Source organism: Paramormyrops kingsleyae, chromosome 12 (genome assembly GCF_048594095.1).
Source record: "Paramormyrops kingsleyae isolate MSU_618 chromosome 12, PKINGS_0.4, whole genome shotgun sequence".
Classification (NCBI taxonomy): domain Eukaryota; kingdom Metazoa; phylum Chordata; class Actinopteri; order Osteoglossiformes; family Mormyridae; genus Paramormyrops; species Paramormyrops kingsleyae.
In genome coordinates this window covers 28,911,405-28,927,994 of record NC_132808.1, presented here as the reverse complement: position 1 = coordinate 28,927,994, position 16,590 = coordinate 28,911,405, and the positions used below count along the sequence as shown (strand labels likewise).

At 51.4% G+C, this 16,590-nt stretch overlaps 1 protein-coding gene across 6 annotated transcripts in view; it reads right to left on the bottom strand.

Moving 5' to 3' along the window:
- LOC111833097 (amyloid beta precursor protein binding family B member 2-like) overlaps nt 1-16,590 on the bottom strand; it is a 72,732-nt gene that overhangs the window by 19,564 nt on the left and 36,578 nt on the right. For 5 of the 6 annotated variants that reach the window (XM_072697884.1, XM_023791069.2, XM_023791076.2 and 2 more), the window contains 8 exons: nt 16,056-16,282; nt 14,849-14,989; nt 14,419-14,493; nt 13,538-13,600; nt 13,058-13,143; nt 12,921-12,981; nt 5,184-5,330; nt 352-479 (listed from right to left, as the gene is read on the bottom strand). In XM_072697884.1, the coding sequence (XP_072553985.1) occupies nt 352-479; nt 5,184-5,330; nt 12,921-12,981; nt 13,058-13,143; nt 13,538-13,600; nt 14,419-14,493; nt 14,849-14,989; nt 16,056-16,282 (928 nt within the window). The remainder of the gene's footprint in view (nt 1-351; nt 480-5,183; nt 5,331-12,920; nt 12,982-13,057; nt 13,144-13,537; nt 13,601-14,418; nt 14,494-14,848; nt 14,990-16,055; nt 16,283-16,590) is intronic. The other variant, XM_072697886.1, reaches the window with a different exon arrangement.

Below are 16,590 nucleotides of genomic sequence, written 5' to 3'. Positions count from 1 at the left end.
AGCGATGGTGATCATGGCTGCTGGGAGGATATAACCAAAATGGCAGCAAACCCCCCTCCCTTCCCGAAGCCCTCATTAGTTAAACCCTCTCGAGCACTGAAGGGAAAAAAAAAAGAAAACACAGCAAGAGGCAATTTGTTAAACGGCGGGCGGATCGATGGCGGACCCATGAGGGGGATTTAGAAGACAGATAACACGTACCCAGGGCCCCGGGGGCGCAGAGAGACGCAGGATGTCAGCAAAGCTTAGCGCACAGTGCCGGGTTCTCGACACGGAGCAGGAGCAGACAGTCCCGCAGAGGAAAAGCGGGCCAGAAACGGAGCGGGCGGGTCTGGGGGCCGCCGGACTCACCTGCCGTTGTCTCGGCCCACGCCCCAGACGCGGATGCTGACAATGGGCTGTGAGTGCAGCACACTGCGGTCCAGGGGATCCACCAGGTTCAGCAGGTTGTTCTCTAGCACCAGGTACATGTCTTTGCCCTGAGGACGACACAGGAATGAGGGGTCAAAGGTCACAAGGCCAGGCAGCTGCTGGGGCCAAGCTCACAGTCACAAAGCAAAACAGCTGACAAAGGACCAAAGCGACCAGCCGCCCAGAATCATCAAAGCACTCATCCTGCTCAAAGTCAGGGCCTGGAGCCTATCCCAGACAGCACCCAGTACGAGCAAACCGCAGACAGCATGCCAGTCCATCGCATGGCACATACACGCAGGGGCGGGGCTAAGGGTGGGGCGGCGGGGCCACCGCCCCTGGGCCTGGGCCCTCCCCTCAGCCAAAAGAAGACCCTCCCATATACTAAATACACATAAAATTACATTAATATAATTCCTCCCAAGCTTTTGACAGCTAATATATTACCTACATTTCAGTTGTGAGTTGCGATTTTATATATCTGTCATTTTTGGTACACATTCTTATTATGGTGGGTTTATGGTGTAATTTTTAATAATAAAAAAAAACCTGTAAAATCCCTACAACAAACTTAAACTATAATACATAGTAATGTTTTGAAGTCAAACTAAGCTGTTCCTTTTGTATTTAATGGTTTTCCGTTTGAGAAATTTGCAAAAAACTGCAGTGCATGATGGGTAGGATCTAAAGGCTGTCTAACGTCCTCGTCCGTCTGACGACTGTATGTAGCCCGATTAAATGCTGTGAGCCTTTTCATTTGTTTGTTTGCAGTTTCGCCAGGTAGGCTACCTTCTTTAAACTGCGTTTTGTTAGACTACATATTTCGGGATGTTTTATTGTAGTCTTTGTAAATATGTATATAGTTTAGCCTAACTCAGCCACTTAACGGAGCAAGCCTGCTCAACTAGGTGCCGGTCCCAAGCCCGGATTAATGGGGAGGGTTGGCGTCAAGAAATAAAGAGACTATCGTCACTGCATCACTGATGTCAAAATGTGGGAAATATATGGTTGTATAAATAAATGCGTTAAAGTAGGTTAATGATTCTGTGCTATCTAAATTGTATAAAAAGTTAGGCTACATGACGTTTGAATGGGCTATACCCGGAGGCATGGACGCATTATGAGAATGAGAAAGACGGTGCGTGCACACTAATTAGCCTATACCCTATTCACTTAGACAGTACACTGTAATTTTTGCAACAGAAATGGATGGGATGAGATGGGCAGGCAGCTGGAGGTGGAATTTTTGTCCTTGGTAAAACTCTGACGGTCTCCACACTGGTAACAACGTTGCTTTCTAGGCATAGCCAAACAAATCTCCTCCTGTCTGAAAAGGCGTAGAAAACGCAATTTAGCCACTAAAACTTTACAGTTTTTAGTGAAGGACAGTCGAATTCTCTCGTTAAGTTTTTTTGTGTTCTTGCACCCACACTTTAAAACTCGTTTCAGCGCCGCCACACACACGTGCGCGTGCATGTGCGCGTGCATGTGTGTGCGGGAGGGGAGGGCGGGCCCGATCGGTGTTTTGCCCCGGTGCCTTGAGTGCAGTTCTTCCGCCACTGCATACACGCAATATTCTGGCGTAGTCGGCAGGATCGCTGAATTAAGGGTAGAGACCTGTTTCGGCTTAATGGTTGTGAGACATAACAGCGGCGGGTCCAATTAGGTGCCTGCTCGGTTGTGGGTTTTTAGTTGGGTTAGGGGCAGGGGGTCCCAGAGCAGAAAGTGTGGGATTTGTGGGTTAGTGTTTCCCATCTGCTGCAGTATGGATGAGGAACTTCAGCAATTGCGTGAGCAGGTTGCGTGGTTGGAAGTTGAGAATGAGTGGTTGCAGCAAGATAGGGTGGTTGATAGGCCATCAGGTAAGACTGAGGGACAGTCTAATCTCCGGGGCGTATCCCTCACAGCTGGGGCCGTGGCTCCAGGGGTTGAGCGAGTGGTGATCTTCTCTAGGGATAGGAAATGCCTCCTGTTTAGTGGTAAGTCAGGGCTAAGTATATATGAGTGGGTGGAGGAGGTCCAAGCTTGCATTCGTGCTCGTCAGGTAGCCCTCGCTGACCAGGCCCTCTTTATATGGTTTATAACCCCCAGTTAGCATGACTGCATGTCTTTGGAATGCAGGAAAAAAAAAAACACGTGACTTGCAACCTCAACACACACCCAGCAGGGGGCAGTGCTTGAACCTCCGACCCTGGAGGTGCGAGACCTCAGTGTTGCCCAGCAAAACCAAGCAAGGTGAAACTGCTAAACGGCTTCCGATCTGTTGGAAGAACAGAAAGCAGGACAGGCTTAAGTTCCTGCCCATAGCAGTATTTCACTATCAGCCTGTTTATCAATGTAGAGAGGAGTTTATTTAAAGGTAAGGCATCTGCCACGGGCGATGGGGGGGACTCATGAATATTTAAACGCTCAAAGTGGTCCTTAAGCGGTAAAGATTTTAAACCAACCACATTCATTCATTTGGGAGGCTTTCCCAAAAACGGGGCCTTAGAAGACCCCACTTCTTAGGAGGGATTCCCATCAGCCCAGAACCCTCCAGATGGCACCTAAAGGGGCCACGTTAAGTTAATGGCCCTCGTTTTGGCACTCCCCCACCAAAATGAAATGCTCCATGCTGTGTTGTCTGAAGCGGGCCAGTGTCGGGGGTCGGAGTGTGTGTGCTTATCTCCTGTGGGTGTCAGGTGTGTGTGAAGTCTGCAGCTGGCCAGCAGGACACTTTGTCCTGATCTAATGGACTGTTCTCCTTGGAAACTGCAGATGTGGGAAACAGGCGCCTGTCTTTAAAAGAGCTGATGTTTAAATGTGGATCCACAGATGTTAACGAAGGGTGACAGAGAGGAGGAGCCCACTGAAACGGTTTGGGGCCCGTGGGAACAGGTATTTAAGTTTAATTTATTGTTTTCTTCAAAATGGAACATATTATTTATTACCAATACTGAAAGCTAACAATTTAGCATATTACAAGTGCAAAACGCTAATGGAGTAGCACATTACCAGCACCTAAAGCTAAGTGATTACCACATTACCAGCACTGAACGCTAACGGATTAGCATAATACCAGCACTGAACAATAACAGAACGCTAATAGATGAACGTATTATCAACGCCGAACGTTAACAGATGAGCGCAATACCAGCAGCAAATGCTAACACATTCGCGCATTACCAGCATCGAATGCTAATGGAGTAGCACATTACCAGCACCTAACACTAGCAGAATGCTAACAGATGAGCATTTTACCAGAGCCGATTGCTAACACATGAGTGTATGGCCAGCAGCAAACACTAATGGATTAACACATTACCAGCACCAAATGCTAACAGATTAGCGCATCACCAGTTTGGAACATAACAGATTAGGACATTACCAGCGTGGAAAATAACAGATAAGCAGCTTACCAGCGGCAAGCGCTAACGGATTAGTGCATTAGCAGCGCCGAACGCTAACAGGTTAGCGCTTTAGCAGCGCCGAACGCGCTTACGTTTGGCTGTTTCCTTTTCGTTTACCTCTTTCATTAAAAAAATAAGAGGTTTTACTCTTAAATCCATTTCCCGCTAAACTTCTTCATTGCTTGGGGAAATGGGGGGGCTTTTTAAGGAAGAATAACGGCAGTGTCACAGGAGGAGGGGGGATATGGCTGAGATGTTAACGTCCAGCCCCCCTGTGGCTAAGCACCCCCCCACCTCCACCACCACCCAGGCCTCCCCTGATTTATTGCCACTGCATCAGGGAGCCACAGCCTGAGATTTACACCTGGGGGGGGGGGGGTCAGTATTCACAGTTCATCCCTCCCCAAGTGCACATTCTTTCAGGTTAGTCCAATCTCAACAGTTTCTATGCCGCAAAGTTTCCTCGCCATTGCAGAGCTCCGTGAAAGTTTCCCAGAATGCACTAGTTGACCAAGGAGGGCGAAAACAACACAGTCGTGGTAACGGGGGAGCACTCCTTTAACCTTACCCCCTTCCACCCTCAATGGACCAATGCCAATTTCATTTCACTGCATGTTGTACCTGTACATCTATGCATGTGACAAATAAAGCAACCTTGAACCTTGAACCTTGACCTGTCCCAAGAGAAAGCCCAGGGCCCCCACCCAAACTCAACCACCTCCAACGCAAGGCAGCTTTTCACCTTGACCCTTTTAAGGTGAGCTGAACCCCACAAAGGACGCTCCATAGCAAGTCGTACTTTGTCACAGCGTGTCGTCCGCACGGAGGTGTTACCTGACCGGGGTTTCTCCAGTATCATTAGCCGCTAGCCGCACCTATAACCTAAACGACGCCATGGGCCAACTGGCCACATGTTCCATCCCGCCTGATCGCCTGGTCACGTTTGTGACCACAAGGGGGCCCCACACAGATGTGTGGTTTGAGTGACGGCTCCACAAAGTGGGCTCCAGGGGTGTGTGCAGGTCACATGACCTCCCTGTGCTTGTGCAGGTCTTTTCTCAACGTACTTCGGTTCTCCGATGGCAGTCAAAAAACATACAGTCAAGTGAGCTGGTGCCCCTAATACTGTCCTCTGTGTGTGTGTGTGTCTGTGTGTGTGTCTGTGTGTGTGTGTGAGTGTCTGTGTGTGTCTGTGTGTGTGTGTGTTACACTATGGAGAGCAGATGTACAATGTGATAAAAACCTGTTATTTTGACATTGTGGGGACCATTTTTTCGGTCCCCACAAGGGGAAACTCAATTTTATAAAAATCTGTGATTGTAATCAAAACGCTAAAAATGGCAAAAGTCTTGCATTTTGTCTCCCCCGCGCTGGGGCCCTCACCTCCCCCCAGATGCCCACAGTGTCCCGGATGTCATTCTTGCAGTAGGAGAGCTGTCGGATGCAGTTGTTGACGGCCACACTGCTCTTGCCCGGTGCCAGGTCGTCCTCGGCCATCTCCACCCAGCCCAGGGAGCGCACGGCGAAGCTCTGTGGGAAGAGGGAGGGGCCGTATCGTTACCGCGGCTACGGCAGGAGAAGCGCCTCAGAGCTGCAGGTAAACGCGCGGCGCACAGACCACAACATCAGGGATTAATCACGGCCAATCACACCCCCACACAGCCGCAAGTATGCAGAAATACACCAGCAGGCAGCCAGAACAAGCCCGTAAATACACACTGCTGTCGGTCTCCTTCTCCGGAACCCTACAATAAACTTCTGTTATTACAATCAAAATGAAATAAGGATGAATGTGAGCTGGTGAAGGTAGTTTGGAATGAGGGGACCTGCTCAGGCAGAGAGCAGCTGATCTACAGGGCGAAGACGGCGGTCGTGCTGCTCAAGCGTGGCTGAAATTTAGCAGTAAGATAAAGACGGAAAACAGCTTTGAAGTGAACACTATAATTTTGTCAGTTCCGCGCTACAGAGGAGATTCTGGTCAGGTTACAATTGGCCGTCAGCCTGAAAACATGGTGTTCTGGAGTAACGGCTAATTCCAGACCCAGAAGTACATTTTGAGAGCCCAGCGAGCGGAGTCTGGACGACCCGACTGTCTTTGGCATGTCACCAGCCTGCAGGACCTGTACAGAAATACTCCGGCTTAACGCGCCTGGGGCTCAGGGCCTGTTCCACAGCCTGCAACACCTGAGTGGCGTTACCTGGAACGTGAAGGCATTGGTTTTGCTTTGGTAGACCTGCATACAGAAAGTCAGAAGTCGCATTCATTTAGGGTGAACTTTTCATCCAAAGCGACGTACAAGTGAGAAGCATCCAGCACCTCCATAGCAGTTCGGGTCCAACAGTAATATAATCAGTCTGCCGGCCATGGATTCAAACACACCACCTTCTGCACACAGGCACCAATTCCATAACCTACTGAGGTACGAGTGATCATCACGCGGACAGGAAACGGCAAGCTTTGCAGATGAACGCTTCCTCCCTCCGGCAGCACTGTGGCCAAACCCTGCCCCCATGTGGCCAATCAGATCCAAACCCTGCAACAAACTCCCAAGGTGAATGTCACCTTACCGACTCCCTCTACTCACGTCCGCAGTTCTTTAGATATGACCTGTCATTTCTCTCTCTTACATAATATGTATCATGAATAACTGAAAGACCCTCTGTGGCCGCTGAGCCCTTGAAAGGCCTCTTAAGACGGACCACAAATGAACAGATCCACATACTGTATGCAACCCCCAAAACAACATGCTAAAGCTAGGCTGCACTGCCTCCCTGTGGCCTGGAGGTCCTCCCACGTCACTGATTACTTGCATCGTATCTCCATGACGGTTCTCAGTGTCTTCTTAAGGCAAGCCATGATGCTTCCGGGTATGGGATTTCCCTGCTCCCACACAGGCCAGAATCCTTATATAAGGGTCTTCAGGTTTTTGAGAAGACAATCCTTGATGGTTGGTGTCCACATGCAGGTGAACTACTCTGAACACCTAAGAGTCACCTGAGCCTTAGGGAAACCTGCCCACACACTGCAAGGTTCAAGGTTCAAGAAGGGACACCCCTCCCCCACACACAAACCTACAAAAGAATTCAACATCAAGTATTTATGTTCCAGAGCTCGCTGTGCAGACCTAGAATTTAAGTGCACCTCATGAAACTTGCAGGAAATGATGTCATCCATGGGGCGCCGGGACCCCGGCTTCATGAAAAATCCAGATGGCTATTAAGGCAGAAGTCCTGCGTGATCTCACAGCACAGCGGCGTTTGCCGGGACGCTTAAGGCAGAAGGCCTGGGTGACCTCACAGCACGGCGGCGTTTGCCGGGACGCTTAAGGCAGAAGGCCTGGGTGACCTCACAGCACGGCGGCGTTTGGCGGAACGCTTAAGGCAGAAGGCCTGCGTGACCTCACAGCACGGCGGCGTTTGCCGGGACGCTTAAGGCAGAAGGCCTGCGTGACCTCACAGCATGGCGGCGTTTGCCGGGACGCTTAAGGCAGAAGGCCTGCGTGACCTCACAGCACGGCGGCGTTTGCCGGGACGCTTAAGGCAGAAGGCCTGGGTGACCTCACAGCACGGCGGCGTTTGGCGGGACGCTTAAGGCAGAAGGCCTGCGTGACCTCACAGCACGGCGGCGTTTGCCGGGACGCTTAAGGCAGAAGGCCTGCGTGACCTCACAGCACGGCGGCGTTTGCCGGGACGCTTAAGGCAGAAGGCCTGCGTGACCTCACAGCACGGCGGCGTTTGCCGGGACGCTTAAGGCAGAAGGCCTGGGTGACCTCACAGCACGGCGGCGTTTGGCGGAACGCTTAAGGCAGAAGGCCTGCGTGACCTCACAGCACGGCGGCGTTTCCCGGGACGCTTAAGGCAGAAGGCCTGCGTGACCTCACAGCACGGCGGCGTTTGCCGGGACGCTGAAGGCAGAAGGCCTGCGTGACCTCACAGCACGGCGGCGTTTGTCGGGACGCTCAAGGCAGAAGGCCTGCGTGATCTCACAGCACGGTGGCGTTTGCCGGGACGCTCAGGGCAGAAGGCCTGCGTAACCTCACGGCACGGCGGTGTTTGCCGGGATGCGTACACCCGACGGCACAGGGTAGACAGCCCTCGTCTCAGAGTGCCGGCTTCCACCAGGTTTCCTGTCCTACCTGCCTGCTTGAGATCAGGTTCATCAGAGACCAGGCAGGATGGAAAACCTGTTGGGTACCAGCACTTCAGGATCAGGGCTGCCTTCCCCTGCAATGGCGTTCGAGTTCCGAGGATCTACTGTATAACAATAGATCAGGATGCTGTGACTGAGGTCACCGGTTCAAATCCCAGGGTCGGCAGAGTGATGTCACCTTCGGGCCCCTGAACGAGGCCCTTAACCCCAACTGCTCCAGGGACCGTCTGCCCCTGCTGTCTCAACAAAATGTACATTGCTTTGGATAAAAATATCTGCTAAGTAAACAAAATGTAAAGAGAGACTCAGCATATAGAGCTTCGTAAACCCAGCCTTCTGACAGGACTAAGTTTGTCTTTGGCTCTGTTATGCTATCACTTCAATGCGGAAATAAAATTCTATACGCCAAGTGCAATTATATGGTAACTCATCCATGGTTTAATTGGTTTGAGACATAACACTCCTTCTAAAGAACAATCTAGCCGCTTAATCTGAACACAGAGGCTGAGTCCTTTGCCCCACACCAGCGGAGAGAATCAGCTCTGACAGGAGGGTGATCGGCACTGAGGGCAGTGATTAGCCCTCTCTCACCATCCAGCCCGCTCCTCTGATCCAGCATAAGCTCCCCCTGAAACGAGGGGCTCTCAGGGGCAGGGGACAGTGCACCAAAGCAGAGCAGTACTTAATGTCAACTCCTCTGTTCTCAACTGGTCCTGTCATTGGCTGCTTGTCTTTAGCTGGTCCTGTCATTGGCTGCCTGTCTTTAGCTAGTTCTGCCATTGGCTGCTTGTCTTTAGCTGGTCCTGTCATTGGCTGCCTGTCCTAAGCTAGTCCTTTCATTGGCTGGTCCTGTCATTGGCTGCCTGCCATCCAATTTTAGCTAGTCCTCTTCTTTTCTGGTCCCATGGCTGAACATAAATTTAGGTGACCAATAGTCACATGACTAGTGGGCTTATCAATTTACCAAACCAGATCTGAGCCAGATAAAACTTCAAGTGACAAAGTGACATCTTATTGCAAGCGTAAGCTTTATGAAAACTTGCATAATCCAAATTATAACTGCCTTTTTTATTATGCATCACTTATTTTCATATATTTTACATTAACTCAGTGTTACTACGGATGTCGTCATCATTCATAACACCTTGCGTCAGACTGTCAGTGCTGTACCAACACAGCAGGACGGCCTGATGTAGAGGAGGGCTCCAACGGCACAGGGTCACACCGAACTTCTGAAAGTTGCTGTAAATCTGTGTGTATGGGACTGTCATGGGGGAACAAGCACTGTCTCAGAGTTAAGGCCGCTGCAGGCATGATGAAACACGTGTGGGTGGGGTGATGAAGCCAGCAGGGGCTGCACAGACAGACAGCAGGAAAGTTTTGGCAGGCTCATTAACTGCAGCATGGATCACTGACAGACACACTGACAGCAGCCTGGATCACTGACAGACACAGACTGCAGCCTGGGTCACTGACAGACACAGACTGCAGCCTGGGTCACTGACAGACACACTGACAGCAGCCTGGATCACTGACAGACACAGACAGCAGCCTGGGTCACTGACAGACACACAGACAGCAGCCTGGGTCACTGACAGACACACAGACTGCAGCCTGGGTCACTGACAGACACAGACTGCAGCCTGGGTCACTGACAGACACACTGACAGCAGCCTGGGTCACTGACAGACACACTGACAGCAGCCTGGGTCACTGACAGACACACAGACAGCAGCCTGGATCACTGACAGACACACTGACAGACACAGACAGCAGCCTGGATCACTGACAGACACACAGACAGCAGCCTGGATCACTGACAGACACACTGACAGACACAGACAGCAGCCTGGATCACTGACAGACACACTGACAGACACAGACTGCAGCCTGGATCACTGACAGACACACAGACAACAGCCTGGATCACTGACAGACACACAGACAGCAGCCTGGATCACTGACAGACACACAGACAGCAGCCTGGATCACTGACAGACACACAGACAGCAGCCTGGATCACTGACAGACACACAGACAGCAGCCTGGATCACTGACAGACACACAGACAGCAGCCTGGATCACTGACAGACACACTGACAGCAGCCTGGATCACTGACAGACACACAGACAGCAGCCTGGATCACTGACAGCAGCCTGGATCACTGACAGACACACAGACAGCAGCCTGGATCACTGACAGACACACTGACAGCAGCCTGGATCACTGACAGACACACTGACAGACACAGACTGCAGCCTGGATCACTGACAGACACACAGACAGCAGCCTGGATCACTGACAGACACACTGACAGCAGCCTGGATCACTGACAGACACACAGACAGCAGCCTGGATCACTGACAGCAGCCTGGATCACTGACAGACACACAGACAGCAGCCTGGATCACTGACAGACACACTGACAGCAGCCTGGATCACTGACAGACACACTGACAGACACAGACAGCAGCCTGGATCACTGACAGACACACAGACAGCAGCCTGGATCACTGACAGACACACAGACAGCAGCCTGGATCACTGACAGACACACTGACAGCAGCCTGGATCACTGACAGACACACAGACAGCAGCCTGGATCACTGACAGACACACAGACAGCAGCCTGGATCACTGACAGACACACTGACAGCAGCCTGGATCACTGACAGACACACAGACAGCAGCCTGGATCACTGACAGACACACTGACAGCAGCCTGGATCACTGACAGACACACAGACAGCAGCCTGGATCACTGACAGCAGCCTGGATCACTGACAGACACACAGACAGCAGCCTGGATCACTGACAGACACACTGACAGCAGCCTGGATCACTGACAGCAGCCTGGATCACTGACAGACACACAGACAGCAGCCTGGATCACTGACAGCAGCCTGGATCACTGACAGACACACTGACAGCAGCCTGGATCACTGACAGACACACTGACAGACACAGACAGCAGCCTGGATCACTGACAGACACACAGACAGCAGCCTGGATCACTGACAGACACACAGACAGCAGCCTGGATCACTGACAGACACACTGACAGCAGCCTGGATCACTGACAGACACACAGACAGCAGCCTGGATCACTGACAGACACACAGACAGCAGCCTGGATCACTGACAGACACACTGACAGCAGCCTGGATCACTGACAGACACACAGACAGCAGCCTGGATCACTGACAGACACACTGACAGCAGCCTGGATCACTGACAGACACACAGACAGCAGCCTGGATCACTGACAGCAGCCTGGATCACTGACAGACACACAGACAGCAGCCTGGATCACTGACAGACACACTGACAGCAGCCTGGATCACTGACAGCAGCCTGGATCACTGACAGACACACAGACAGCAGCCTGGATCACTGACAGCAGCCTGGATCACTGACAGACACACAGACAGCAGCCTGGATCACTGACAGACACACTGACAGCAGCCTAGAGTCAGATGATTGTGGATAGCTAACTGGTTACTAGAACAGGCTGCTTCAATATCTACATAAGGAATGTGTTAATTTAATATTTAGCGTAGTGATTGTTTGTGGCCAGCAGGGGGCCTAAACCTCGGGGGCAACAGGCAGATGTGTGGAGCGCAGAATAAACGGCGCTGTGCAGCCTTCCATGATCGGTTACTAATTTAAAAACTTTCACACCAATCAGTTTGACAGGATTTCTCATTCATACAGCTGGATATTTCACAGGTGTGATCCTTTTTTCCATTTAAACTCACTGTAATCCTCAGGATACGCATAACCACACTGCTGCTGAGCAAAATCAAATGAAACTCATATAATATAAAGTCTATTACTGCCAGTGAGTGAGGGGATTGTTTTTTTTTGTTTGCTTTCTCTCAATGTACTTTCTTCCATCTAACAATGGTTTGTTATTAAGTCAGTGGAGAAACGGGGAGCACTGCTCCAGACAACCTGAAGGGGGCACCCTTGCAGCACAATAGGGCCTTTAGCACCAGATACGACCAGGGAGCCACTGATCTGTGATTCATCATTTATGTCCCTGCTGGCTTTGAAAAGCAAAATGACACATCTAACACAATTTCTCAAAAACTGTCAACACAATTAAGAATCGATACATTCCAGCCTGTGCTAACAGGAAGCACGCTGATTATTTTGTATTTCTACTGGTGTCTCAGCTAATGGTTACTGACACACGGTCCATGAATACTGGGTCTATGGACATGCATCACATGCAGTTCCATCCCCAAACACAAGGTGGCAGAGTGGTTACAGTTGAACGCAGCTACATCACATGGGTTTTGGGCAGGGAAGGTAAAGCTTCCTTTTCCCTGCGCCACAAGCTGCCAAATCATGCCAAATAGTGCCGGACTTTACCAGACGATGCCAGATGGCAGTTTCAAAGGAGTTTTATTTGTGAGGCTTGTTCTCCAGGGAAGGCGTTTGTGAATTCACTCACCATGCATAACCTATTAGCCTTAATTAAAAACCCAAGCCTCCCAATGTGGAGAAGCAATTAATTGGTTCCTCGTTTGATACATCCTCATTAAAGCTTTCAGATATCAAACTTCCATCTGGATGTAATTAACTGCAGTGTAAACAGGGAGGACGAGTTTTGGTGGGGAAAAGAAACATTATATGGCTGAAAGACAGCTTAAAACCTTACAGATATTACTTTAATGGCAGCAGAACTGTGCCTGCAGTTCTCAGGTTTAACACCAGGTGGCAGCGTTTTTAGAATCGCATGAAACACATTTGCACAAACAGGCATGGCAGCTTAAAAATTTGTTGAAGACATGGAAGTGAGATAGTAAACAACAGCAGATGGGAGGAGGGGGACGTAATCTATTCTGGCACAGAGTTAAGGTCCGAGTTCATTCTGAATCTGAGGGGAACCATTCAGGAAGTCACGCTAGGGGGCGCAAGCCTTGGGGCTGCTTTAGAAAAGGTGGGCACGCCTTTAGCTCACCTTAGCTTCTGGGCTTCTGTTAACCCCACGTTGGTCCTCCTCATCTGCCGGGGCTGGATGCCTGGGGAAGAGAGCCGGCTTAGAACCAGAACCAAAAAAGCCCCTGGTTTTTCAGAGTCTGGTGGATGGGGACTCACCGCAGCTTGAGAGAGGCGTACCGCAAAGTGGCTCCTTCGAACTCCTTCAGGCTTGGGTCGGGGTGGACCGTCGCCTCCTGCAGGTCCTGTGGAGAGATACGGCGATGGGGAATCAGTGCCCCTACCCTGGCATGCGCTCTGTCATGACTGCACCCCCCCCCCCCCCCCCTCCCCACACACATGCAAGGCGTTGAAGCCCGAGACCCGTCTCTATGAAGCAGCTGGCAGGGATGTGGAAGAGGACACAACATGCCCAGCAAAGGCCCCCGACGCTGACAGCCTCGGCCCCCGCCACAACACGGAAGGTACCAGAAGGACGTACGAGAAGGCATGAACGATGGCAAGATGGTTCAAAACGACGAGTGAGGGGTGGGACGATGAGGGCGTGCGGGGGAGGGGGGGTGACTGGCCATGCTCGTGCTGTGGTGCGGCCCGGTCCGGCCCGTGTAAGTACACACATACACCAGCATGGATACTTGCCTTCCAGACCTCACTATCAATCTTTCCCCCACCGAGAAGAGCAAATTCACTCCACGGCTTTTTCTACACACAGTTTATGCAAACGGACGAGGGAGGGAGACACCGAGATGGGGGGGGGGACACCAACATGGGGGAAGGGCACCCAGATTGGGGAGGGAACACCCAGATTGGGCGGGGGGGCACAGAGATGAGGGGATACCCAGACAGGGAGGGGGGGGGCACACCAAGGTGGGGTTGGGCACTCAGATGGGGGGGGGGGGGGGAGACACCAAGACAGGAGGGGGGAGACACCCAGATGGGGGGGGGGGGGGGGGAGAGACAAACAGAAGGCCATTAGCGCTGTTTCCTCTCATGTGTGATTTCTCTGTGGTGGGGGGGTTAGTGCTCACAGTGAACCAGGTGTGATTCTAGGGGACAACAAGATGGGGTAGGTGGGGGGAGCATAATTCTTACAAAGGGGTCAACCTTATCATTAGCCAATGATATGTTTTGAATCGGTGAGTGACAGGGGAGGGGGCACTCCAGGAGCCCATCAGCTTTTGCCCTCTGCCCCGTAGCCCCGCCCCTGCATGCGCCCCAGTGCAAATCTATACTCCTCACCTCGTATTACCCACTTCAGGTGCAGAAAGTGGGATGCTGGGAATTTTTAAAGGGGCAGGAACGCCAAGTGGATGAGATACCACCAACCTGGAAGTTGTTCTCTGGGAAGGTGATGGAGAGGGGCTTTTTGCAGGGTAGGAATGTCCAATTAGCTGTGTATAGGGTTACGTGTGTCCCTAACTGTCAGGGTGACAGTTGAGATCGTAGGACAACCCCCCGTAACCCAGATAAAATGGACACATTGCCCTGGGGGTTGGGGGGCCATTGAGGGAGGGGCCTACCTTGTCTCCGTCCGCTTGCAGGGTCTCTGGCTGACTCTCCTGCTCCCCCATGGAGGGTGATGATGACAAGCGGGGCTGTGGACAAACCGGAACGTTAGCATGCCCCGGGGGGGCAGGGCAGTCAATTGACCTTGAGCCACAGAGTTTTGTTTCGTCTCCTCCGTTGTAGTGCCTTGGGGTGACTGTGTTGTGAAAGGTGAATTGAATTGAATTGAATTGGATTGGATTGGATTGATAAACAGAACGGAATGGAATTGCATTGAATTGAATTGGATTGAATTGAATTGAACTGAACTTTCAGGACGTGAAATGTACATCTCTGCTAAAACCCAATTTGTTTACTTATGAAATCCCACATGACATATGACATAACTCCGTTGTGAAGGAGGCACTAGAGGCCTGGAGCCGCGGTGGTGGGGGGGGGGCTTACCGAGTAGCAGCTGTTGACGAAGCCACATGACGGCACGGAGGCGTCAGAGGAGGACAGTGGGACGGGCTCCACGGAGCTGTCGGAGGCGGGGCTTCCAGGGCGGGGCGGAGCCCCAAAGAACACATCTGTGTGTGTGAAGTGCTGCCATCCATGGAGGGGGGCACAGATTAAAGGGGGAGAGGTGAAGAACTTCCACACTGCTGAGTAGGAACAAGCCTTAAACGAGGGTCAGGACATCTCCGCTAGCAGATGCCTCAAGAAAGTTAGGTCTGTCCTCAAGGACCCCTGGAATGCCAGCCACGAACTGTTTACACTCCTGTCGCCATGGAAACACTGCTAATGCCGTCAGGCAGTCAGGTTGCTACCATGGGCAATTTGCGCTTCACACTTTTTTCTTATTTTATTCTATTTTATTTTTTGTTTGTCATTTATCTATAATCTTACTTATTACTATTATAGGAAGCAGCTCATCTAATTTCCGGCAACCACTGCTGTAATAAATAATCGCTAATTTGAAGCGAAACAACAACTGGAACCTACCTGTTTTGGAATAATAACAGTAAGAGAACATTTATCCTGAATGGACCGAATACCTCACTTGTCTTGCTGCTTCTGGAGGATCCCACAGGGGAGAGTAATCATGAAGGTCTGAGAAATGGCCTTCATTATGGTCTGTGGTGGGAGTCCCACCTCCCAGCATGCAACAGTCCAACAAGCAACACCATCTCTGTCTCCCTTGTGAGTAATCGCTTACTACCAGCCTGCCTCTATATGTGGCCTGGAAATCAACAGTGAGGCCTCACTGGGAACACTGGCCAGTCCGTCTGGAACACAGTGCCGTGCCTGAATCTAACAAAGACCTCCGACCTCCTTCTACCATCCTACCTCCTTTGCTCTGTCCAGGTCTGTGGTAAAACACAGTAATACCCTGTGGAGGCCAAGGCAATGGCAGAGACGCCGTGACTGATCAGAGGAACTCAAGGTCAGTAGGAGAACTTCAAAGCCACAGAGACAGACCAAGTCTTTGATCTCCTTTTAAAATGAGACAAGAAAACCTATCACTGGCAAATGCTGGGAATCTACATTTAACGTTTGTGGGGAAGATATGTTCAGATGGAGCCATCTGCACTCCCCGAACCCCTCGCCAACTTGATAATCGTCTATGAATCTTCATTCTTCACTGGAGCTCTGATAAAAGCGCAATCACCTCGTTCTCGGAACTCGACGAAGGGGTGGGGGAGCTGACGGAGGCCCTGCTGGCGTCCTGCCGCCCGGGGGGCAGCGGGGAGGGGCCCCCTGGCATAGCACCGGGTCTCTCCCACTGCGTGGCCCCCGTGGGGATGTGCCAGTAGTAGATTCCCGCCATGTCGTTGATCATCTTCCATCCAGGGGGCAGGTCCGGGTCTGTCTGGAAGGACTGCTCGCTCCAGACGTCTGCGCACACGAGAATGGGCAGGAATCAACAGCAAGAACAGGGCTCAGCAGACGCTTTCGCTCGACACAACACTCTACTGTTTGGGGCTAGACCTCAAGGCCAATCAGCATCTGACGTCATGCAGGGGTTAAGGGTGTTGCTCAATGGCCCAACAGTGATATGATTACTCTGTGGCCATGGGATTCAAGCCAACCACCTACTGAACACACGGCCCCCAAAAGCACGCTAAGTTGTGCGCGCTGGAGTCACGCACACGTTTGAAGGGTATCGTGCGTTCACTGATCAATATTAATGACAGCAATAAACT